General features: G+C 31.7%; 1 protein-coding gene across 3 annotated transcripts; it reads right to left on the bottom strand.

Moving 5' to 3' along the window:
* Positions 1-1000: 1000 nt before the first annotated feature.
* LOC113701805 (fatty acid amide hydrolase) lies at positions 1001-17114 on the bottom strand. 3 transcript variants are annotated; one of them, XR_003451011.2, is made up of 21 exons: positions 16733-16985; positions 15672-15781; positions 11933-11993; positions 11407-11594; positions 11095-11224; positions 10309-10386; positions 10037-10184; positions 9764-9876; positions 8423-8498; positions 8265-8336; positions 8074-8161; positions 7865-7936; positions 7645-7725; positions 7282-7385; positions 7093-7185; positions 4420-4488; positions 4216-4280; positions 3990-4051; positions 3808-3903; positions 3445-3593; positions 1001-1134 (listed from the first exon to the last, which is right to left on the bottom strand). XR_003451011.2 is itself a non-coding variant. In XM_027222617.2 (20 exons), exons 1-20 carry the CDS (start codon positions 16830-16832, stop codon positions 3531-3533), a joined length of 1833 nt encoding a protein of 610 aa, XP_027078418.1. In that variant the 5' UTR covers positions 16833-17114; the 3' UTR covers positions 3268-3530. The 3 variants fall into 3 exon arrangements, 2 of the variants coding, with proteins under 2 accessions (XP_027078418.1, XP_027078416.1); XM_027222617.2 differs by lacking the exon at positions 1001-1134 and having other exon boundaries at positions 3268-3593; positions 8110-8161; positions 16733-17114; XM_027222615.2 differs by lacking the exon at positions 1001-1134 and having other exon boundaries at positions 3268-3593.
* Positions 17115-26151: the final 9037 nt, after the last annotated feature.

The following is a 26151-nucleotide window of genomic DNA, read 5'->3' as shown; positions in this document are numbered from 1 at the left end:
TGACGTATTTTAATCTTGAGTTAGACTATATAGATATAAAGACAGCGTTTCTCAATGGCAACATTGATGAGACGATCTACATAGTGCAATCAGAAAAATTTATATTGGAAGATCCAAAAAATATGATTTACAAATTTAAAAAATTTATCTATGGTTTCAAGCAAGCATCTCGACAATGGTATTATAAATTTCATCAAGTGATCATCTTATTTGATTTTGAGACGAATTTAGTTGATGATTATATCTATCATAAATTCTATGGGAATAAGTATATTTTTTTAATATTGTATGTTGATAACATTTTACTTGCCAACAACGATATAGGATTATTGCATGAAATCGAGAGATTTTTAATTAAAAATGAAAGATTTTGGTAATACATTTTTTGTTTTAGACATACAGACACACCAGGATTGATTTCGGGGTCTTTTGAAACTATCACAAAAGGGTTAAATAAAAAATACTCTTAAAAAAATGACATATAAAGTTACAAATCATGTGACTGAAGGAGATGAGTTTAGTCTTGACCAATATCCTAAGAATGTTTTTAAAGAAAAGAAAATACAAAAGATTCCTTATGCATCAGCAGTAGGGAATCTAATGTGAGCTCAGATTTGGTCAGCACCTGGAGTGAACCTAAAATGTTGCTCAAATGCTTGTCATCGTGCCTCATTTCAATTTCCTTCGAACAATTTCGAGGCCTGGAAGTTGAAGTTGACATGATCAACTATTTGGAAAAAGATTATCAGTGTGGTTGGGTTTCATTTGGTTCAGTCCGAGATTGTATCTTTTATATTATTTGACGTACAATTATATTACATTATTGTATTTAGAGTAAAAATGATGTACATAAAATAAAATACTTGACATATATTTATACAACATTATAATATTTATACACCAAAAAATAACAATCGGACAGAACTGTACAAAACACAATCCCATCGAGCCTTGTACCAAGTATTTCTTGAAGAAATGACCAATCCCTGAAATCCGTGGACACATGTAAAGCGAGTGATCACTACATGGAAGCTTCTTAGAGCAAGACAATCGAACAAATATCCAACATTGCTAGAGCGTCTCGGGCATGTGAGATTTCATTTTCTTGAGACCTTGAGAACAATGGGGCTAAAGCTGCACAAATATGGATTTTTTTAGTAGAATTTTTATCAGGAACTACCTCTCAAGTCTAAGTTGATTCAGATTTGGATCTTGGTATGAGATTAATGAAGATATACTTCAATTCGTGAAATATTTATTCCTAACTTGATGGTCACAAAAGGGAAAAAAAATGTAAGCACATATATTTACGAAGTAAGAATGAAAACCAAGATGATCCATAATTGATTAAATTTTTTGGATACTCCCCCAAAGTTTTAAAATGTCACTAACCATCTCTGAAGTTCTGAAAATATTAATTACCTCCCATTGTCAGCATTTGGAACCCGTTGCATACATCGGCCGTGGCAAAATGACTATTCTAGCCTCACGCCTTAGGATTATTATGAAAGGGTTTTGACTAAAGCAGTTTAGGCCTTTAATAATAAAGTAACAATAATTTAACCTCTCAGTATAACTAAATTGCTTTTACGAAAAATGTGGAATAATGGCCCACAAGTGAAATATATTAGTTCGATGCCTGATAAATTGCAGAGTATGACAAAAGTTTGATCGTTGTTTTCTACCTTTTATCAATATCCAAATTTTTGTAGTTTGTACCAATACAACCCTAGTGTAAATCTAAAGGGGCAATTTTGGAATAAACAATCTTCTCATTCCTCAAAATAATTTTAATGTTGCTTTTCCTAACTTAATTTGAATTATTATAAAAAAAAAAACTAGAAATAAGAGAGATCGGTAATATTTTCAAATTTTCAAGGCAGGTCAGAGACCTCAGATTAAGCGAGGTTTTTAAAATTAATCCTTAAATTTTCTAATAAGTCAACTTAGTTGCATTGACAACGTAGCAAAACTTATTTTTGGTTTTGAAATTGGCTTTTTTTTTTGTGATCAAATGCCAATAGATGTGCAACTTCCAAGTCAATTAAGTGCTCAAATATTCGAAAGTTCACTGTTAAGGATATTCAACTCTTCCTCTTCTCTTAATTTATCACTCCTCTTCTCCAACTTTTCTCTGTTCCTTCTCCTTTTTTTCAAAGGTCTTCCCTTAGGTAGGGAGATCACACCATGGTTTCCCTCCCATGAATTTCGTTTGTTTTGTTTTTCTAATAGTCTCTCCAAATTTTTATTAACGAGAGTTTTCTATTTCTCCTATGATTCCTAGTGAGTATTTTCTATTCTTTTAGTGATTCTTATGGAGTTTTATTCTTTTTTCTTATTTTATTGTTAGATCAAAATTTATTTCAAATCTGGTTCTTAGATCTGAATATTTTTTTGGATCTTGAGTCTATTATTTTGACAGATCTCATCATTATTATTAGGGTTTAAAACCATTGATTAACACATCTGCCGATTGCAACATATACAGAAGGTAACTACAGTGATTTATCTATTAGAAGACAATTGTGAAATTTCTTGTATTTTTCAAATCTGTTGATAATTTTTTAGATTTATTGTATCTGTAAAATTGCATATCTGTAATTTTTAGAGTATGTTTAAATCGTGTTGGATGATTTTTAGCAATCTATCAATGAAATTTGCTTTTATCAAAAAAAAAAACTTATTGCATATATTATTCATAAGGGTGAAATCTCCAAAATTTCGACCAAGAACTCTAATATGATTGCCCTCATAGACAATATGTGAGCACTAGACAAGTGAGACAAGTGAGTGGGTATCTAATTTGGGTTCTTTCTTTTTTTCTATTTTGATTCAAAATTCTTTTTCTCTATTTATAATTTTTAAGGAACAAGTCTTTCATCGCCCACTGGAATTAGGCTGTTGAACTTGAGCATTATGCATCTTCAAGTAAACCTCGAAATTGGGATTTTTGGGGAAAATGAGTTTTTGAAACTAACAAGTTTTAGGAATTTGAAATGAGGAAAATAGGTGAATTAGAATGAGCCACTGACATTAGAACTCCATATTTAGCTTCAGACACTCCATTATTATTCTTATTTTATGAATCCAAATGGCTAGTGATTTAATAATTTCTTCTGAAAATCATTGCCTTTAAGCCACCTTATAATACATTCTAAGATTATGAATTTATAACAATGAAGCCCCTATAATCACTAATTGGTTAATGCACATTGCTGCTTATTAAAGTGCACAATTCCATTCAATAAAGTACGCATTACCATTCAGTTTTAAGATAAACATTTGATAGACATACTTCAAAACAGTGACAAAAAGTACCATTACATGTAAGAAAAAAGACTTGGAAATGTATAAAAACAGGACACAATAAATGCATATCACAGCCATACCAAAGAACATTGATTTATCTGTCCTTTACTCTAGAAGAGATGGATGCTAATTAACCTGTCCTTTACTGCTTTTATCTTGGTAATACTTCTTTAATCTCCTGGAAATGAGAAGGCCAGTACATGTAGAATTCTGTCAATGACTTAATCCTTGCTTAGCAAATCATAGAAAATTTCTGGCCTTCTGTAATCTGATATGCATGGTGCCTGAAAACCAATAAAAGTCTCACATGATTACAAAGAGCATAACTTCCAGTAAATGAACATTCAAGGGGCAGTAAACCATTCATTGTCTGTTATTAAACAAGAAAATTACGAATAGAATTTAAAACGTCAAATAGAGAGCGGCGATTTGCACAAGTAACTTAGCTCAAAATGTTTATCAACATTATGCTAGACCAAAATAAGAATGAAATCTTACTTGCATTGCGAAGGCTACATGGATTAACAGAGATTCGGACCATGGCTTCCCGATGAATTGAAGACCAATTGGCAATCCTGATTTATCATATCCAACCTATACAAAGATACTCTGTTGAAATGCCTACAAAGAAGAATTGACGAATTTGGAATGATAGCACGAAAAAACATTTCAATACATACTGGAACAGTCACTGCCGGCAATCCCAAAAAGTTCCCTGCTATCTGATATCGAACTAGTGCAGCTGAAATGATAAAAGTCCAAGATAAGATTTCTGCCCCCTTTTCTTTTTTGGATAGAAAATTAGCCAATTCATGCCTATTACAGTAGTAAGAATGCAAAATGGATGATCAAATAAAGAAACATAACAAAGAAATTGGATTCAAGTGCAAGTCAGTCACTTCAAACCTCCATTTATGTAATCCAACTCTCCAGTCTTCAAAGCATCATCCTTTATTGGATATGCTGTTACACTGCCAGATGAATGGACATGTACATAGATTATATGGAAGTCATAAGAATTTTAGCATAAAAACTTCTTGTTTTATATCTGCATTATTAGCTGCTCAGAAACAAAAAAGAGCATAGCTTCTTTTCAAATGAAAAATGTACCCAGTTGTCGGGGTAACTATGACATCTGCCTTGGCAAATATTTTCATGTAAAACTGCAGCTGCCGGTTCCTGTAGATAGTGAAAGACAATTCAGTACAAATACTTTAAATAGTCACCCGCAAGTATCCATTATCATGGGCTACCGCTTTTTTCCCATGGGAGCCTGAGCAAAAATTTTACCTAAATGTTACAAACATAGATCTCTTGCTACATGGTGAAAGGCAGATGAATTATTCTGAAACTCCAGCAAACAAGAAGGAATAGGTCCTAAGAACTAGACGAATCCTATTGGGGAGAAAATTAAAGTACAGTAAAGGGACTTACATTTTAGTTGAATTCAAGGTTCACCTAAAATTAAAGCTTTATAAGGTGAATAAATATGTCAATTAGAGGTTTGACTCTACATTTCCTGATCTGTCTAACAAAGCATTATCCAGTGACAAGCTTGTTTATGTACCACAAGAAACACTAGTCCAGGAAGGAACAAGGTAAGCTCCTTGACAGGAGTGGATACCTCTAGGTTATGAAAGAGCACGGGCAAGAGCAAATAGCCTAAAAGAGACTAGTTTTAAGAACAAGACTGAATTGGGAAGTGGGAACAAACTGAAATCCTCAAGAAGAAGTCCTTAAAAGGATTTCATAGGTTCAACCAAGAATAATGTAGTGGAAAGCGTAGTTTACACCTAAAAGAACAAAAGGTCAAAATCTGTGTCAACATGTTGAGGATTTGTCAGAGTCCATGATTTTTCCAAGTACACTTCAATTTACTGCGTTAATCTTATGTGTCCATTTTCCTCCTTTCCAGTGTGATTTATAGGGTAAGCATGTTTCAATAAAGGGAAAAAAATATACATCCGACATTTTCCAAAGATTGTGGGCAATAGTTTCACTGCACCATGTTATCTGCAACAAATAGAGCCTATTGTCTGATATCTTGTAGGTCAAATATTGTGAAATGCCTACCTAGCAACGGGATCCAAATGGTGTAACTCTGCCGCCAATTTCATTTGTCAAGTAAATTTTGAAAGATGGCAGAAGTTTCCAGACTGTTAAATCATTAGTCTGGTAGTCTAATGTGTTTGGGCTTCTCTGAAGACAATCTCTAATACGGCACAACGACAGATGGAAGCAGGTAAGTACCACAGAGTTATCCAGGAGCACATGGTTCGCAAGAAACTGAAAAGGTTTAGTCTAGATAGAAAAATGGGATTTTATCTTGAGGATAGATGGCATGTGAAAGAAGAAGAGGGATCAAATACACTCAATGAACAGGCAAAGGTATTTATGATTTTTTACTGCACAAGCTGCTGAACAAGATCACAGTATAAATTCATGGCAAGCCTTCAAATCTACATTCAGCAAGGCTAGTTATCACATTTACTGTACGCCACTTTACAACCACATGATTAGAGCACTTAAGAAATCATGTTCCTTATCTTGAGGAAGACGACATCAATGATATTTCATCACTCTAGAATTGATTTTGTGAAAAAATAAAAATAAAACTACATGCAGTTGATCTGAACTGTACTTCGAACAGAGAACTACTGCGTTGACATTATTTCATTTGTTTTTCAGGCAACGAGTTGTGATCAAGTTGAGCTAGATGAGGTATACAATGCTTTCATAGAATGAACATAAATAACTTGTGTGGGCATAACCATAGCATTTCCAGTGCATGGTTCAATGCTTTCCACTGTATTGGACAAGAATAAATACACTCTTTCCCTGAGAAACTTAAATGGCACTCCTGGGAAGCATATTCACTTAGCTGATTCAAGATGCACTGCAATGTATAATGTATATATAGTTCCTCTTAGCTGCCAACTGACATTTAATCCACAGACATCTTTGTATTTAACATTTTTTTAGGTCAGAGTAGTTCTTCATACTTACAATATAAACCCTGTATAGAGTAGTTCTATAAATTTATATCTCTTGGCTTTAGTTATGAAATCTATAGTAATGGAGTGATTTGCTTTAACATAAAGTGCAGAGTGTGTTCCAATTGTTTTCCTGATTGAATCTGTCTGGAAAAGCAATATTGTTTGAAATCCACAGTTCAAATTATTCCAAAAAAGCTAAAACAATATGAACTGTTTCATGCTCCATATGATATGCTATTCAAGTATCAGTCAGTCACACCCCAAGAGAATGATTGATTTGGATTTTATAACTAGTCTTCCTTCCATTTAGTTACCTTTGTATAATCTGACTACTAGGATCTATTTGATGTTAACCAAATTTGCTTTCTATAATTCAAAAAATTTAACCTTGTTTATTTGATCAACTAAACAATCACTAGAACATAGTCTTGCTATAAGTTACACAATGCTTCAAATTGCTTTATCAACCATCACGGGACCAACACCACCAACAAAACAAGAAGAGCTAGCAACAGGGGATTGCTTAAGTTAGTTCAACTGCTTATCCTCAATATCTGAGTCTACTGCAGATACATTTTTGCACCCACTAAAGACCTTGATACCGTAGGAAGGAAGCTGACACAAAACATGCCTATTAGCTTTTCAGGATTTTGATAGATTAAGAAGCATAAATCTTCACAATGAGTCTAAAAAATTTTGGTATTATGCTCATCTATTATTAAACAATTTTGATGATATGAATAACAGTTATCATCCAATTTAGATTTAAACAGTAAAGTTGGATTACCTAATCATCTGGGCGTTCAAGTACTCCCTGCTGTTGAAGGCACCATAGACGGAAAGTGCTACCCTAGCATCCCATCCCAATTCTGCCATATCCCTGATAGGATTGATCCCAAAAGTCAGCCTTGCATATTTAGCATTATATCAAATGGGTAGTGATACAAATGGCATATTAATAATTGAAAATACGTACAACTTTTCCAGATGACAAGCAATTGAAGTACTACATTCAGAGCCAATGGTCAAGTAATGTGCTAGACGCATCACCTCTATCTCTGGCATGGTAACCTCTATCGTCTGGCAGAGAAGAAAGCTTGAATATGTCAGGAAGCTAGCATTTAAACTCTGAAATTAATATGATCAAATATAAAGAAAACAGTAGTGGCTTTATGATATATCAACTCTTCATCTATGATTTCATTTGGGATACATTGGAATCATTTGTAGAAGTCTTTGGAAGAAAGATAATGTAGAGTATGAAAGATTGAGCGCCTTTACATGCAAGCATAATAAACACACACACTTATTCATGTAAAGAGCAGTGCTTTATCAATACCTTCCAACCATAGAGATCAAATAATTTGTCCAAAGCTTTTGAACAGCAGACTCTTATGTCATCAGTGCAGTCATTGAACCACTAAATCAAGAAACCATGAGTAATAACATAAGCAATTAATCATGACTTCTGGATGTGGAAGATAATTTATAAAAGTAACATCCACCTTAAGACAGAAAAAAAAATGATCTACTGTTAATAAAATTTGTGGAAAACAAACCTCTCCATATTTTGCCAGTTTGATGTCAGATCTGCTCTCTGGTGCCTTAAGTAATGGAAAGTATACTTTAGGCTGGTACATTCTCCAAAAGAAAGAAGAACCAAAAAGGTCAAAATTCAGTTGATCTGACTAAATTGTCCATCAAATGGTCACTTGTTTTGCTGAATTAACAAACTTGTTGCGAATCAGAAAACAATGCAGAGCTTAACCTCCGCATCTGAATGTGAAGTAATATCTCCACATACCATTACTTGAGCAGATTGATCTGATGATATTGGGCCACTGATAGCTCCATACCTGGAAATTGTAAATTGGCATTCAAAGTCATTTAAAAAAAAAAGAAAGTGTTCATGGGAGTGAATGTAATCTGACTTGGAAAGAGGAGATTAAGATTACTAACACTATAAGTGCATCTTCAATTGTACCAGTTAGTATCCCAACCATCCCAACTGTCCAGTTCAGAGGGAGAACACTGAAATCACATTTTGGATCAACTATCATGAAACCAAATTTTCTGAGAAATTGATGAGGTCAACAGATATGATAAATAGAAAATACCCCGAGTGTGGTATACGTCCAAATGTTGGCTTGAGACCAACAACACCGCAGAGAGCAGCCGGCATTCGTACGGATCCTAATCAAGCAGAGAAAGTGGCACAAAAACTTACATTAATTTCAAAAAGAAGAAGAACATTCTGAGACAGATGACAAACAAACAGACTGATGTAATAATAAACTGTATACAATTGGAATGAAAAACATAAAATTTCAGTTCCCACAAAAACTGGAACAAAAGAAGAAATGATTAATCTCCATACCAGTAACATTTTCTACAATGATGTGAAAGTTGAATCACTACAAGATGTGGCTAAAGCAAGGTAGAACATAAGATGAAATTCATTGAATTTTGATGTCTTCCCTTCTTAGCAACTCATTTGACACAGATAGAGAATATCTATGGTGTGAAACACATATATATACTGGTTCTTTTTCATACAGCAAAGAAAATGATCTATTCAAACAAAAGAGCATGACGTTTGCTGGTTCACGAGACTGTAAAATAATATCTAGTGTTCAAAGTAGAGGATAAGAACATCAAAAGCAGAATGCAATGGAGCAATCTGGACTGCTAAGGGTGACATCAGAGAGAATCTAATTGAGGAAAGGATTCAACAAATCAACTCTAAAAGTGTTGATACAGCTTAAATAAGCGAGTTAAGATTTGCACCATGGGCATCTGAATAAATATTGGCAGAAACACAAGGCTATAGACTTGATACTGGTAAAGTCTCTATTGATATTACAATGTCATGGGAATAATGAAATAGTTGATGGTTTTAATTATTTCAAACATTTTTTCTATCCTGATCATATTGCTAGGATATTTGGTTCTTAAGAGTTAATACTTTAGAGCCACTTAGCACCATTTTTGAATATTCAAGATGGTTCACATTTTGAGGGCCATAATCAACTGCATTTTCTTGATATCAATAGTCTACTGTTCCCAGGAAACCTTTACTTGGTTTTTTAGCTTTTCTTTGCGCTTACACATAAGTCTAGTGTGGAACAGGTAGTATTAGCTGAAGCAGGCTCTAGAACCAATAGGTATTTTTGATTTCCCCTTTTCAACGTTTTAAGTTGACCATGCCTTTGTTGGGATCTTTCATTTTTACAAAATTTTCTATCTTAAGAAGTGCGCCAAGCTACAAGTAGGACAACTTAGCATCGTAAAAACTAGTAAGAGCCGAATAGATAATTGCTGCTTAAATTTGATTAGATATGGCTAGTATCTAATGGCGTCTTATTTCAAATCTTCAGGCAGTTGGATTGTTAAAATTGTGGATACCTATAGTAATTTTTAGTAAGAAAAAAGAGAAGTAGAACATGATCAAGTTTTACCTCCTCCATCAACACCAAGAGCAACAGGGCATAGTCCTGCACATACCACAGCAGCAGATCCACTAGAAGAACCACCAGCAATTCTGCTGCTGTCATATGGATTTCGTGTTGTCCTATATCAATCATACAAAATCAGCAAATTTCCTAATTTCAAAAAGGAAAAAAGGAAGACTATTTTTATCAATCAAGAAAATCAATATTGATTCAAGGTAACAACTAAAACAAGTAAAGCCAGATTTCTATAATGAGTGAAATATGGGATTTTGTACTTACCCATAATGAGGATTTATCCCACTGGTTCCAGCTCCAAGCTCATGCATGTTTGTTTTCCCGACCAGAATGGCACCACATGACCTTAGGCGTTTAACACAGCAGGCATCTTCAATGCACGGTCTTACTTTGTGCAGCCACTTTGTACCTCCTATAAGGGCCATTTTGTCAATGAAATGAAAGCTTAAGTAATGCTCATTCAATCATAATTTTCAGGAATAAAGTTTATAACATTTCTCTAATGGTTAAAAGTCAGATGCGGAGACAAGACAAACCTGTGGTTGGATATGGTAGACAATCTATTTCATCTTTAATGGCAATCAGAACTCCATCTAGAACAGATATTGGCTCACCTGAAACAGAAGTTACTCGCAATAAAAAGGTAAAATTTACCAAAAATTCAAAGACAGGACTTTGTTTCAGTACTCATACATTCAAATCAATGAACCAGTTTTACAAATCATGAACAGTAAGAGTATGTAACAAAGCTTCTTATGCTCAATTTTTCTGCAGAAATGAAGGATCCGATAACCTGTATAATCACCAAATGATATTGTAGTTTGAAATTAGTATCATAAGGAAATTTGCCTGACAATTCTAACCAGTTATACCAGATTTCATTAGTGAAAGACTCAATCAGAATATATATTTAGCTGCTCATCCAAAGGGGCTTCTGCTATGATGAAAATTATTGCCAAAACAAAAATGCAGTGAAAGCATAAGGTGTTGAAACAGAAAAAGTTTGATTAGAACAAAATTGTTAATTTTTAAACTTCGGTGCATAAGTCTGTGGCAGTGCTTACTTGTATAACTGAAATTTCTGTAAAGGCGAACAATTTTGTCAAGAAAATAAAAATTGAACTACACGGTTACAGTACAAGAACTTTGATATAATCCTGATATTAATTAACAATGGACAGAAACATCTTTTCTGGATTCCAGCCAGTCAATTTTCCTACTGCATAAAAATCTGCAATCCTTGAAACTCTGAAGACATCAAGACATTGCAATATGTGGCAATAAACCATGTTCACCTTTCGAATACAGACAAGAATGCATACCTCGTTCATACCGATGAGTTGATTCGGTAGCTTGTTGTAATATATCTTCAGGATTGAAATCAATAAAGAATGACATAGGTCGTAAAGGCTTGGATGATTCAATCACAGCTGCTATAAACTTCTTTGCTACCTGAAAGAAAGAAACAATGAATTACCTAGAATTGAACGGATGAGTATTATATACATGATGACAATTAAGAAGAATGCTGGAGTAAAATTAGAGACAGAGAAAATGGACTTGAGATTTGTTTTTCTGACTGACTATACAAGAAATTCATATTGACAGTTGTGAAAAGGATGATCCAATAATACCATGACAGGAGTTACTTCTTGAGACATATATCTTCTTGAATAATCCAGTATTGTCCAGCGTTGAAAACTAAGTTTTGGATTAATTTTATTCATTTCCTCTGAAGTTTGAAGACAATCAGTAGCCAATTGAACTTGTTCCACAGGAGAAAGATGATCAGGCTTGGTGCATTTTTCTTCTTCACCATGCCCTGCCAGAAAAGTTTGCATTCAGAGTCAAGCATACAGCTTCTTTCAGTTTAATGTGAAAAGTACACATCCTTTCAAACAAATAACTGTGACCACGAAAATTGGAATGATTAGAGGATACAAAAAAGAGCTTTTCAGGGTTTCTATGTGTACAGGTATACATACTCCTTATTCCCCCTAATTTTGTCACTTGTGATAGACACGAAAGTAACAAAACCAGACTAAATACTAACGGGCAATGGAACCATTGCATATCACTTTCAGTATTTCTTGACATATACATTTCTTCTATCTTAAAGGACTAATTCCAATGCAAAGTAAAATGCATGTAAGTACCAACCTTCATGAGGGTGCAATGGCACAAAAAGAGGTGATTCTTGCAACTCCGCAAATGAAACTAGCTGCAAAATACTGGCCTGTGTTAGCTAACTAAAAGGACCACTATGCAACAAGAAGTCTTTTAGTATAAGGCTATATTTACTGATGCTTCTACTCAAAAGTTTAAAGTGATGCAAGATATTTTGACAAACTTACAAAAGAAAAGAAAGGGGTGTGAGATCTCCAACAATGAGAAAAGAATACGAAATGATTCAATTTTTGTTTGGATCCAATATTCTCAGGAAAAATATTTTAAACTAATTGTGTAGCATTGTTGTGAGATGAACTATGATGTATGTGAAATAAATTGAACTTAAAATAGTAACTGATGATTGGAATGTATTTAAGGTAAAATCAAATATATTCGAAATAATGGGGTATTCAAAAGAAGACAAGAAAACCAAGAATTTTCACTGTGCCTTAAACAAATAAGACAGCTTGTGTGTAGTTAGTATTTCCACTTTTCAGTGTATAATCCATACATATCAAGAGTTTTGGTTTTACAATGCCCAAATAATTATTCACTTTCTTGACATATCCTTCACAAATAAAAGTTTCCAGTGCAATGACAATTACCTTACTTTCTTAAGCTAATAGATTGGTTCCAAATAATAATAAAAAAAAAAAGTTGGCCAAATTAAAGAGAATTTTGCAATGCATCTATCAGTATTGATTTTGCAGAGAAAACATTCAGAATATGCTTAATTACATATTACATATTATCCATGATGACCAACAAATAAAAATGTAACTTTATTTTCATTGTATGGGGATTGCGAAAAGATAATCATACCCTATGATACTTAATTCTTAACCAAGTTTACCCAGTGGCACCAAATACTTTCATTTTTCTTCTTCCATTCTTCTTTATCCCTATAAAGATTTTCTTTTCAAACTTAATTAAATGCTCTTATTTTCATCTGAAAAATAGTTAATCATGATAACTCATCATGAGAAATGAAAGAGTAACGCCCATTTATAGAAGTAATTCCTATTATGGGTTAATTGTTAAAACAAATAGAAATTAAATATTCAGTAGTATATTTCACTTGAAAGTTTTCCTTATTTTTCCTTCTTTCTTTCTTCTTTTTCATGATTTATGTATATTTTTATTTTTCTTGTTACAATATTTAATTATCACAAGTAGAAGAAATTAAATATACGTATGAAGTAAAAATATTTTAGGATTAATTATAAAAACTCCCCCTTAAGGTATAACCAGTTTTGCACCTTATCCCCTAACGTTATATTTTTTTCACTTTATCTACTAAACCGTTCGTCAACTCTAACATTGCATATCAGAAATGTCAAAAAGATGTTGATACCCCTAAGGGTTAATTATAGTAAATCCCCTTTAAAGTATAGCTATTTTATATTTTCTTCGCTAATATCATTTTTCTTTTAATTTGTCTATTCATCTCTAAAACCATTAGTTAACTCTAATATTTTGAGCCACTCAACATACATGTGATAAAAAAGTTTTTTAGAAAAATTTAGCAATTCAAATAAATTTTAATAGCATCTAAGCATGGTATATTACTGGAAAAACTCTGAAAATTTTGAACTCCAAATCAACCATGTTTCTCTTTTTTAGTATTATCAGTAAAAAAAATGTATACTTTTATATAAAAAAAATATATAGCTATTAAAAGAAAATTTTAGTTATATACACATTTCTAAAGAGAAACTGACAATATTCCAATCATTTTTAGATTTTTAAAAATATTTTTCAAATATTAATTTTTTTAATAATATTTTTTGTTTGCTTTTTCCCACTATTGAATCAAATTAGCAAGATATTCTCCTCAATCTAAAAAAAAAGGTGTAATTACGAAATGAAATTTAACTAGAACCATATATATAAAAATTATTTTTTATTATTATGTTAGGAATATTGATTTTTTTAGATATTAATTGTTTTGAGTGTTATCCAATATTGGAGTTTATAATAAATAAACAAATTGATAAAAAAAAATGATGTTAGGGGATAAAGCACAAAACAAACTATACTTTAAGGGAATTTACTATAGTTAGTTCTTAGGGGTATAAATGTCTTTTTGACATCACCATCACACAATGTTAGAATTGACTAACAGTTTAGGGGATAAAATGAGAAAAAATAATGTTAGGGGCTAAAGTGCAAAAGTGGTATACCTTAGGGGGAGTTTTTGTGGTTAACCCTATATTTTATCAAATGTCTATGTTATGAACAATCAATTATTATTTTTATTATAAATTAGTAAATTACTTTATGCAATTTGTATATTTTATTAACAATTAATGCATCATATGTTTTCAACAAGAAAAATAGCTGGTGATGTATACAGAATAGATATGACACAAGCGAGAGTAAGGATGAGAGGATAAGCGACAGCAAGTCAAAATTTTATAAACATATTAGGACAAAATAAAAGGCATTAGTGGCATTGAAAAATGAAAAGGAAAAAGGTTAAAAAAAAAAGGAAAGAAAGAAGAAAAGGAAAACGATAGTGAGACTAAATGGAAAAACATACAAGGCAGACACATTTGTCCAACACATTAATGAAGCATTTGGACAGTTAAATGTCTAAAACTATGTTTTATGACTTGGACCGGGCATCGACTCGGTTGAACTCAGGGATCAGGGGTCAATGGGTTCGATCGAGTTCAATTGGAGTTGAATCGGATGACGTCATAAATAAAAATTATTTAAAAATTAAAATATTATATATAAAATACCTAAGAGTATGTTAATATTAATAAAGGTATATTCATATATATTTGATGTTTCAAATATATTTAACAAGAAAATACAAAGAAATTAAAACTATCAAGTAGCAATTTATATTATTCAATAAACATTAACAAGTTTATAATTAAAATTATGGACTTGATTGAAAAATAACACCAAACTTTAGGGCAACATTTATAAAATATGAAATATTTGAGGTATATTAATAATTTTTAACAACTTAGGGATCAAAACATAATATTAAAAATGCTTTGACCTTAAAAAATGTTTTGACACCAAACTGGTTCTTACGATTTTTCGGTTTTTGACCTAATTTGACTGAGTTTCTATCTATCCGGTTTTGTAGGATAACTCGCACCGGATATTTGGCATGTTCCCTATCGGACTGGTCGATCCGGTCTGAGTTTAAAAACATATGTCTAAAAGCGCTTAGTCATCGGGGGTAGTTTTTATATTTCATGGACACAAACGGGGTAAATTGCTACTCACCCATAATTATATGGCGGAAGGTGCAATAAAGCCTTCAAACTAATTAACTATAATGAAAAAAAGAATATTGAGTATCTGGATATGCTTTTCTTTAAATTAAAGTTTCTCACTTCAGGTTTTGTCCACTTTAATGGACCAAAATGATATTCTGTTCACTGTAAATTGGCCGACTTCTAAAGTTAAGAATTAATGAGTTAGGATGTGCTTTAAAATTTTAAGGACCGGCATAATTTATTGTAAAATACAATAATAATCAATGTTTTTGATAAAAAAAAAAGGAAATTTATTAATGAGATTACTGGAAATCGTCCACTATAATTTGCTTGACAAAATTTGCGGGAGAATTTCATAGAGATTCAAAAAAGTTAGCCATTCAGTCAACTTAATTACTATTTTGTCGGTCAACAAAATATTTTTTGTCAGTAAATTAACACTTTTATATACTTGAGCTACTAAAACCAATCAAGAAAAGAAATGATACCTTATGAATCAGATTGTTTCTCTTGAGGATGTATAACATAAGAGCTCCAAAAATTCTCGACTCCAAGAGCCAAGCAAAAACTTTAACTAGAAAGCCAGCCATTCGAGGTGCTACACAATGATATAAAGTCAATCAGAAGAATAAAGGTATAAGGCCTTTTTCCAAAATGACTTGACTCAATTCAACTCTATTAGAGTAGGCGTAAGGTACACAAGTGACAATTAATTAAAAAAAAAAAAAGAGGTTTGAACTCTGTTACATTGCAGATGAATAATTGAGAACTTATTTCCCCAAAAAAAAAAACAGAAAAAAAAATTAAGGGTTTTCTCTTTTTTCTTTTCCTAGAAAAAAAAACCAGCAAATTTTCGACAAAAAATAAAATGGTAAACTAATTCCTTTCCAGTTGTAACTTGGTCATGAGGCTCCATCATTCTCTGGAAAAAGGGACCACCCAACATTGTACTTGCTTCTAGCACTTGATTAGCTTGAGAGATTACCATATATATCAGCAATATAATTATATAAATAGAACTGACTTTTTTCAAAAAAATAAAAATAAAAATAAAAAGAATAGAACAGATTTCAACGTAAGGTGGAAATTTTGATAATTAATCCCATTATCAGCCAAAAACCACGGAAAAAGTTAGGGAGGGAGGACAGGAAGAGGAAAATTCTATTTTGTCCCTTATAAACTTGAAAATTTTCAAAGAGATACTTTTACAAATAAAAATTTGCCCCTAACATTTATAGGATTTTTCACATTGGACCACACAGTTCATAATTTCATATTATATTAAAGGAAAGAAAATGCAATCCTTTGCAATGCACGTGCATGCATACTAGTCAATTCCATCTATCTTGATCAATCTTTATCATCAATCAAGAGCAATCAGATACCAAATCCTTCATCAGTTCTTTAATTTGTCATAATTACATCCCAAAAGCATTATAAATACAGAGTTTTTTTATTAAAAAAAAAACACAGCACAACACACTCACGGGCACACACACAAACACACACAGTTTATGGAGTGTAAGTGGTTTCAATGTTTCATGCATACCTTTAACATTGGCTCGGAGATAAACTTCCTTGCTGTCAGGGCCAAGATCAACACTGTCAACGGGCTTGTAAACCACGCCTTCATCTTTCAGAAATCCCATTATTCCAATATAATTGGAACGTTTTTCTGCTATATATGCATATATATGCCTGTCTAATCACACATAATGTTCAGTGTGTGTGCGTGTGTGTGTGATGTGTGAGCAGTACTGTTGAGGGATAAATGCAGAAAAAAGAGTTGATGAAGAAGAAGACTTTCCAAGAAAAAGACACCTTCTTATTTACCCAAGGCCACACTTATATACAGGTAACTATATATACAAGTTTGAGTGGGGGAAAAGAGGGGGGGTGGGGAGGTGTTGGGAGGCTTTAAGGGGTAGACTACAGAAGAGTTGGTGTGGCGGAGATGGCGAGATATTAATTAACGAAGACAAAAAAAAAAAAAAAAAAAGTAATCATCTTGCTAGCTTTCTTGCTTGCATCAACATCTACCGTTTCTTATAAATGAGGCTGTTGGGAAAAAAACAGAAATGTGAAAGAGATTCTTTGCTTCTTAGGAAGAAAGTCATGTTCAAAAGGAAGAATTGTAAATTTGGTCCCTTGTAGTTTTTGTTATTTACGATTTAGTTCATTACTTTGTTTTGTTTCACTTAATATCTTTAAAGTAATTATACATATCATCTCTAACGAAAAAGTCCTTAAGAAATTCAATCTGGTAACTAAAGCATAAAGTTCCTAAATGAAAAGTTACAGAATTACCATGCAATAAATGAGGAGAAAGAATTAGGTGTGATTGTTGTGTGTGTAAGTATGTATAATTGTTATTTTACTTGCATTACCTTCTCATGTAAAATATACATTGTATTACCTTGTTGCAAGGATAGCTTTGTTTGTCTGCATAATATATCGTAAGAAGTATAATCTTTAATGTATTTGTCCATCAAATCTTTATAAAATACAACTATAGGACATATTTGTATCTTCCACAAATGCATGTGCATCATAACATACAATTAATTGGTAGTTTCTCATCTTTAATTTCAATGAATTAGTAACTTATGCTAATGGAATTCATGCTTTCATCCTTAAAGCATTTGAGCATACAAATGTATATGAATTAATCTTTTTTACATGACAATGTATACACTGTCAATTTTGGATAAATGACAACTATATAAAATTTGAATTTGAATTTCAACTTTTACACGTGTATCATGGATTTAACAGTGATAGTGTATATAATGTCAATATATGTATATAAGATTTTCTTGATATATATAGTAGGTACAATTTGTCAAAGTTCAATGTATTGGATTGAATTAAGAAACAGTCGAAACATAAAGGACCATAGGTGTTAAAAGTAACATATAAGTAAGGTACGAGACTGAGTCTAAACCAAACAAACAAGGGACTATAATTACAATTTGTTGAAACTTGTCCATTTCAACAAATCTATTGACAAATGACAAACAAACGAAGTGATTGACGTAGGTCTTCGGCTTTCTTGAGAAGTGAAAACTCTACGGTGGTTTATCCTTTATACCTTGTTGTGTGTGTGGGGGTAAACACTGGTCAATATACTGGAGGGACTTAATTAGCTTGGGTAACCTAGCAAGTAATCAAAGCTTATTATGTGCTTGTTGCAGGAGTAAGAGCCCCAGGACCTTTTGTTATATATATCCAGCACCTAATGATTTTCTCCAGCTGATGGCTTGGGTAGAAGAATCTTATTAGGAGCTGGATATATATGGTTATCATCTCTAATTCTTGCTGGAGGTAATCTAGAAGAACTGTGAAATTAAAACCTAATTCATTTGTGCCTACAAAACTGTATAGTTGCCTATTTTTACATTGTAGACACAATTAAAGCATCTTCTCTGACCAAAAGAAAGAGATTGAAATTTCTCCCAGTTTTACTTTCTTGACCAAGATATATATCATCAATTTTTTTAATTAGATTTGTGAGAATAGTTAACTTATAATTACTTAATTTGCCACCTGATATGGGTGGTGTGGCATCAAAAAAAATGAAATAAAGAAAACTTATAATTGCTTCTGTCACGCCCTCTATTCTAGAGTAGAAATTTTTTTTTTTTCGAAACGGTAGAATCATTTCATTCATTGTAACGAGGAAATTACAAATGCGAGCAAAGGCTCAAAAAGACTGTACATCTAGTGCTCAGTAGCACTGAGAAAATTCCATTCCTCATCCACAAGGATGCCTAAGGCATGGGAACTTAATTTTTTACTTCTTTCCATACTTTCTTCCTTAACCAAAATATAAGTTCTTTCTATACTTTTTTCTTTCTATTCTAGATTAGAAAGAGGCAATGACTCAGTCAAAATATTTCCCTATTGTTGATTACTATATTTACTTTTTTTTTTAGGGGTTCGAACCAAGAACCTAAGCCCCATGTTCAGCAACCCTAGCTACCAGACCAAGCCGGAGGGCCATTACTATATTTACTTGATTGAAACATTTTACTTTACTTAAACATGTTGAGCCAGTAATTTACCATCAAAATTAGTGGGTCAGCCCTGCTCTAGCACATCTGCTTTTGTGTATGCAGGATGAGTGATGGGGCAAAGGGTTGATTCCGAAAGTGAATAAGTTAATCCAAAACATCACCCCGAGACTAAACGAAAGAAAACTCAAAATAGAATTTATATGCTTAATAAATGATATTATTATATGTATATGTGTGTGAACATGTAACATTTTCCAACTTACAGCTGTTGGTAAAATATGGGACGGGTACGATACGAGATATTACACGTATGTATATTATACTATTTTTTCCAATAATAGATTTAATAATTTAGCATAAAAATACGAGTTTGACAAAATTATGCAATTAATTAAACTTATATATGAATAATACTAATATACACGAATATAAATAAAAATTATGAAACTGAAAAGATGGATAAAATTATTATACTTTTCAAAGATTGTAATATATTCTAACCAATTTTAACTTTTACACCAAGCCCCGTTCCTCAATCAAAACCCGAATCACCAAGCAAAAAGGAAGGATTTAGGAGCCAGAGATGTTATATTTATCACAATTTCATCACTTTATTACTTTCAGATGCATAAATCTCTGACAATCATGATATATATCGTTGCTATATTGTATATAATTTGGAAGGTATGCCGTGATCCTTACTCAAATATTAAATTTTTTTCAAAAATTGAAGTATGATTCGTGAAGTATAGTACATCAAAATTTTATTACGTGTTTTATAAAATTAGTTAAAAATTATGAGAATTTTTCAAATATTTTTGAAATGCACAAAATATGAAAGTATTCTTCAATCACGTGTACAAGCATGAAACATAAGAGTAATACGAATATTTATAGAGTAAATCTTATATACACTAACAATGTATACGCTATCACCGTTGAATTCCTGATATACGTGTAAAAGTTAAATTTTAAATTCAAATTTTACATATATAGTTGTCACCCATCTAATGCTAGCAGTGTATACATTATCAGTATAGCAAAGATTAATCCATATTTATATACTAGCTAGGCTCAAACACTATAGTTGAAAATAACTATTAATTGTGGTAAAAGGCTCAGCTTGCCTTTTCCTTTATCTTTTTTGTGATATTCCCATTGCAATTCTGTTATTTGTGTTTAAGGGTGAAATCTATCGGCTAATCCATTATATACAATCAATCAGAATCGATTTACAAAGATCGAATTTAAATTTGAATTCCCTAAATTGAAATCGAATTGAATTAAGATCAATTTAGATTATTGATAAATTTTTTCAATTTTCAAATTTGGCATAAATACACCAAATTCTATCACTGCAAGCCAATAAAACTATGTGCACGGCTTTCAACAGTCAGACGTGATAAAAACTGCTTCAAGTCAAGAGAATTTGAGTTCCAGTTTTGACTTCTGAAATCTACCGAATCTCTAATCTCACCTACTAAAAAAGGACAAGAAAACAAAAAACACTCTCACAAAGATTAGGAGTGTTCACAGATTGGGCAACCAGTCTACTTGCAATTTCGCTGACCCTAACAACAAATAGAGGTTCAGCAAAATTGCATTCCATACCTTAACCCGATTCAATCGGGTAACAGCTAATTCCGATTAACCTATAGGATAGGGTTGGATATATATGGTAATCTAACTCTCTTGTACTTGTGAAAAAAAAAAATAGAATTTGATTAACTAAAAAGACAGTACAACAATTATCCAAATTAATAACAGTGTTTAATCTTACAAATCTAAAAAAATCACCAACAAAATAGAAAATCAATACACAATAGATAATTAAAACACAAAATATTCTGAACATTTATTTTCATTTTCCCTACTTTTTGAAAATTGTTAGTTCACTTTTTATTAAGGATGACAAGTTATTTCACAACCAAACATGTAATCTCTAAAACTCAAAAACAAAAAAAGTACAGCGGTGAAGTCGATAGAATTTATGAGACAGGAAAAGAAATTTTGAAGAAAGACAAAAAAAATAGAGTAATAGAATAAATGAAATTATTTGCAATGAATGTAGGAAAAGCAAATTGAAGATAAGGTTAAATATACAAGTTTGTAAGTTATGAAAAATAAAATATATAATAGCATGGGTCTCGTAACTTAAATTATTAATGAATAACTAAATAATTATGAGTTGGGGTCTTAGTTACTAGTTATCTTAACCAACCTCACATATATATATGGGTAGGTTCGGGTAATCGTAGTTTTTGAAAATTGAAAACCATACCCTAACCTAAATTTTCAAGTAGGTTCGGGTAACTTAACCATTTTGAAAACTACGGAATCATTACCCAGTTTTTTGGTTTGGACCAATTTAGTTTTCTCGATTACCTACTCTTGCAGTTCTTTTGATCACCCCTAACAAAGATATCCTTGGAGAGAATAAAGCTCTCCCTAAAAAAATTTAGAGAAAAATAATCTCTCACTAGGAAATCCTACAAGAGAACGATCTCTCACTAAAAACCCCCGAGAGAGAATTTAAACAAATAAATGAAATAAAACTACAGAAAGGGTCCCCTCTTATGAGAAAGATTAGATTATCTAGTCTCTCTCCATGGGAGGGTCAAATGAGGTTTTAATTGGAGGAATTTTAAAGAGAAGGAAGAGAAAATAAATTCTAGAGAGAGAAGAAAGAGTGAAAATTGAAATCAAATTTACATTCACTAAATTGAAGTCGAATTGAATTGAAATAAAAAATTGATTTAAATAATCAATTAATCGATTTTGTCAATTTTCCTATTTGGTATAAAAGCATAAAAATCTATTTGCGGTTAACCAAAATATCGAGATTGGTTGTGGTTAATCGATTTTGTCTATGCTAATAATTAAGTTAATATCTAATACCATGTACATACTCTCTTCCTCCTTTGTAAGAAGCTCTCTTCCCTCTCTCTTAAAAACTCTCTAACCATAAAGTCTTCGGACTCTCGCATGAAAGAAAGATCAAATTTTTCTGATCTTTGCCTATAAGAAGAGCCTCTCTTGTTTCTTTTCATTTGTGTGAATAAAGTCTCTCTTAAAATTTTTTAGTGAGAGTTTTCTCTCTCTTAAACTTATCTAGTGAGAGTTTTCTTCTCTCATAGAATTCCCTAATGAGAGTTTTAGATAGCTTTTTTTTTAATTTTTCTATTATTAGATCTGAGTTTTTTAAGGTTTTGATTATCAATTCTTCATGCACTTCATTACATATTATGTCAAAATAGGAGATTGGACAGCTTTGGTTGGATCATAATTGGGTCAACCCATCTATACCTATTTAATAAATAGGTCAAAATGAGTTAATCCATTTAAGAAATGGGTATGGGTATACCCAATTATCTATTTATAACTCACTTGAAATTCCACTTACTTTTTTTAATTTTTCGCATGTTGTTTGATAAGAAATAATTACATTTTATTGTTATTAGATTGGTAGAAATTCAAATTTATCTGCTTAACACCCACTAAAAATTAAGCTTAAATGTATAATTATTTTTAACTGAGTATAAATGAATGAGTCGAGTTAACCCACTATCCATCAATTAAGCTTAAATGTATAATTATTTTTAAATGAGTATAAATGAATGAGTCGAGTCAACCCACTATCCACTGATTAAATAGGTTTAATTGGATACCGATTTAAATCCATTCAAAGTTCAATACAAACTCAAATCTACTTATTGGATTGTGGTTGGCCCCTCTAAATTATTACTTTGGACTAATAGAGTTTTTTTTGTGTTCTTTTTCTTTTCATGAGAAAGGCAGTAATCTAAATATTCATAATTGATGATGTAATGAATAGTTGATACTTAATTTCTATATGTAAATATATATCCATAATAAGTTGTAACATAGGCCTATAAATATATTAATTAGGTATAAGAATACACACGGCAACTATTATATTACATGCAAAAAAATAATGAAATAAGTCTTTAGTTAAAACCGAAATCGAAAATCTGAAATGGCCGCCAAATTGAATTTCCAATTTTGATCCCAATTTTAATTGGAATCGAGTAGATACCGATCCACAAAATTCAGTTTGTTGCTCACTCTAATAGCTGGTGACTACATATATATAAATACCCAAACATGAACTAAGCATAACTTGACCATATATATTTTTGCTTCTCGGATTCAAAATTTAGATTTTTTAAACTTTATCAACTAACTAAGCAAATTCTCACAAGATTATATGATGTAATGATATAATATTTTATTTGATACTAAGTTTTATATAGATTCACATGTAATATGCACCATTAATTTGGATGCAAAGAGATGAACTTTTGATCAGAATAAATCATATTAAGCCAATGATGAACATCTTATATGACTCATAATTTATTTGTGTATTACAACCATTAATAAAAAAAAATAGATAACACATTAAATTTTATATAAATAATGTCGTGCACACAGACACATATTATGATATGTACATAGATAAAACATAGTATTTAAATTGGGTAAAGTGAATCTTTAAATTAATGCATAAATTGGATAAAGTGACAATTGGACAAAAAAGATCATATGAATCCTTAAAAAAAAAAAAGATCATAAATTGTTCCTTAAAAAAAAACATAGTATTTAAATTGGATAAAGATCATATGAATGCATAAAAATTGGATAAATTTTACTTTGAACCCTTAAATTACATATGCATTACCAATTTAGTCTTTAAATTTTCATTTTACATTCTTTATCCCTTAAAGTATGATTAAATTTCAATTTTGAATACTTCATCTTCTAAAGTATAAAATCCATCCAATTTTGCTTCTTAAAATTTGACCATCTCTTTTACTATTCCATTAGTTTTGGAATGGATTTCATATTTTAACGGATGAATTGCTTGAATTTGAAGTTTAAGGATTATGACAGATTTCATACTTCAAAATTGAAATTTAAGAAACTAAAGTAGAATTATGCCTTAGTTTTAAGTCCAAAATTAGCTTAGTGCATTCAAATTAAGGTCACACCTAACTTTAGTGGCTAGGCAGGCTAGGCCAAGCTCATGTTGGCTCTAGAAAGTGACAATTTTTTAGGAACAATTTATGATCTTTTTTTTTTTTGCTCATATAAAGTTTCAAGACCGACACGTACAACTGAAAATGAAGGAATGAAAGGTAAAGACAATTACACTACCACACTTAAACAAGGTAAAACTATATTTTCTCTTCAGGTTTTGTCAAACTACCGATCAGCCCCTCAATTCAGGCTGACTACAAATCGATACCCTTTGATTTTTAGGTACACAAACTTTTTGATTTTTTTTTTCAACGATAAGATGAAATTATTAATAAACTCTAATATTTGGATAGATCAAGCTAGTATGTGGATAATAATTTTAGAGCGTTGAAATCCCATTAAGTCTCTATGCCTCAGATCCCGTCAAATTTGGATTGTATGCAAAATAAAATCGATTTACCTCATAACAAAATAAGATTAATTTAAATCTTAATTTCCATCTTAAATCTTGTGCAAAAAATTCAACTGGCTATAGGCAATTACGCGCGCTAAAAATATGCAACAAAGATTGATAAAAAATAAATAAAAATTAATCAACTAAAACTTATTTCTTTTGTAAGTAACTCTTTAATATGTACAGCATAAAAGCATAAATTAAAGTGACTAAAATTCCCTAATTTAATAAAAGTCCCTAATCTAGTATCAAACCAGCAACCAAGAGTATAATTACTTACAATGTCAACACAAAGGGCTATCAGTCAACAATAAATGTTATGTTACTCCTAATAGAGAACATTGTACTTGTGATTTTTGCATTGAAAATTGTACTTAATTACAAGTTATTCCCAGAATTTAAACTAATTTATTACTAACAAGCTAGAGTTGGTTGTAAAAGATTATTACTTCCATTAATGCTATGCCAATTCTTCCCAATTAGGTTAGGCCACCCTAAGAATATTAGCATTCTACACATTGCATTGAATTAGAAATCTCAAGTTGCATAATGTCACAAAACATTAATTTCTTGAACCTTATGTCATAAATTCAAAAATCAAGCCTAATTAAAGTGGCTATCTCCCTTCCTTAACCTCCACCCCTCCATTAATGCATATGTTGTTAATCTTTCAGATTCTTGTATATGGAGAAACTCTCCTCCATCTTTTATTTGTTCTGCACTTGTTGCAGATACCATCTCATGATTAATAAAATTATTCTATTTTATTATCAAAAAAAAAAAAAAAAACCTCCATCCCTCCCCACCACCCCCCAACCTCATCACCCAAAAAAATGAAAAAAGATCCTTATGCCCATAAAGGAGATGGCACAAGGACCACAAACCCCCAATTCTACCTTGTGCAGAAATCCATACCCTTGTTTAATTTGGTGGCTAGTGTGGACCTATTCTTTTACCTTGTAATGCGGTTATGCATATTATTGCAACATTTGGTGTCTAATCAAGACCTTAAAATCCTCCATTCCTAGCTTGTGGGCAATCACATTCACATACATATATGGATGGTAAGGTATGGTCCTTTTTTAAATGTTGGGCCAAAAAGTTAGCTCTTGGTTTCCTCACTCTATTTATGTTTAGGGTCCTTTATGTTTAGGGTCCTGGGAATACATTAACTGCTGTTCCTCTGGATTGAGAGGGACAAGAGTATAGGAATTGGATGCATGTTCAATAGATGTGCCCAAAGTCCATTTCATCCTCAAACACAAGTTGTGGTGGTAACGATCAAGGCAGCTGGGAAGACAAGCAAGTAGAAGTAGCCACAATCCGCACCTATCAAATAGTAATTAAACCCCGCCGCGAAAGCAGTTCTACACCAATTAATACAGATAGGTGAAGATGATATTATTATTTGGACCATTATAAAATACTGTATGAATTGAACTGTTTTTTTTGTCCTCAAGAACTTAAAACAAAAAGACAAAGAATGAGACCTCATAT

Source organism: Coffea arabica, chromosome 7e (genome assembly GCF_036785885.1).
Source record: "Coffea arabica cultivar ET-39 chromosome 7e, Coffea Arabica ET-39 HiFi, whole genome shotgun sequence".
Classification (NCBI taxonomy): domain Eukaryota; kingdom Viridiplantae; phylum Streptophyta; class Magnoliopsida; order Gentianales; family Rubiaceae; genus Coffea; species Coffea arabica.
Note: the sequence above shows the minus strand (reverse complement) of the source record. Positions and strands in the feature narration are given on the sequence as shown.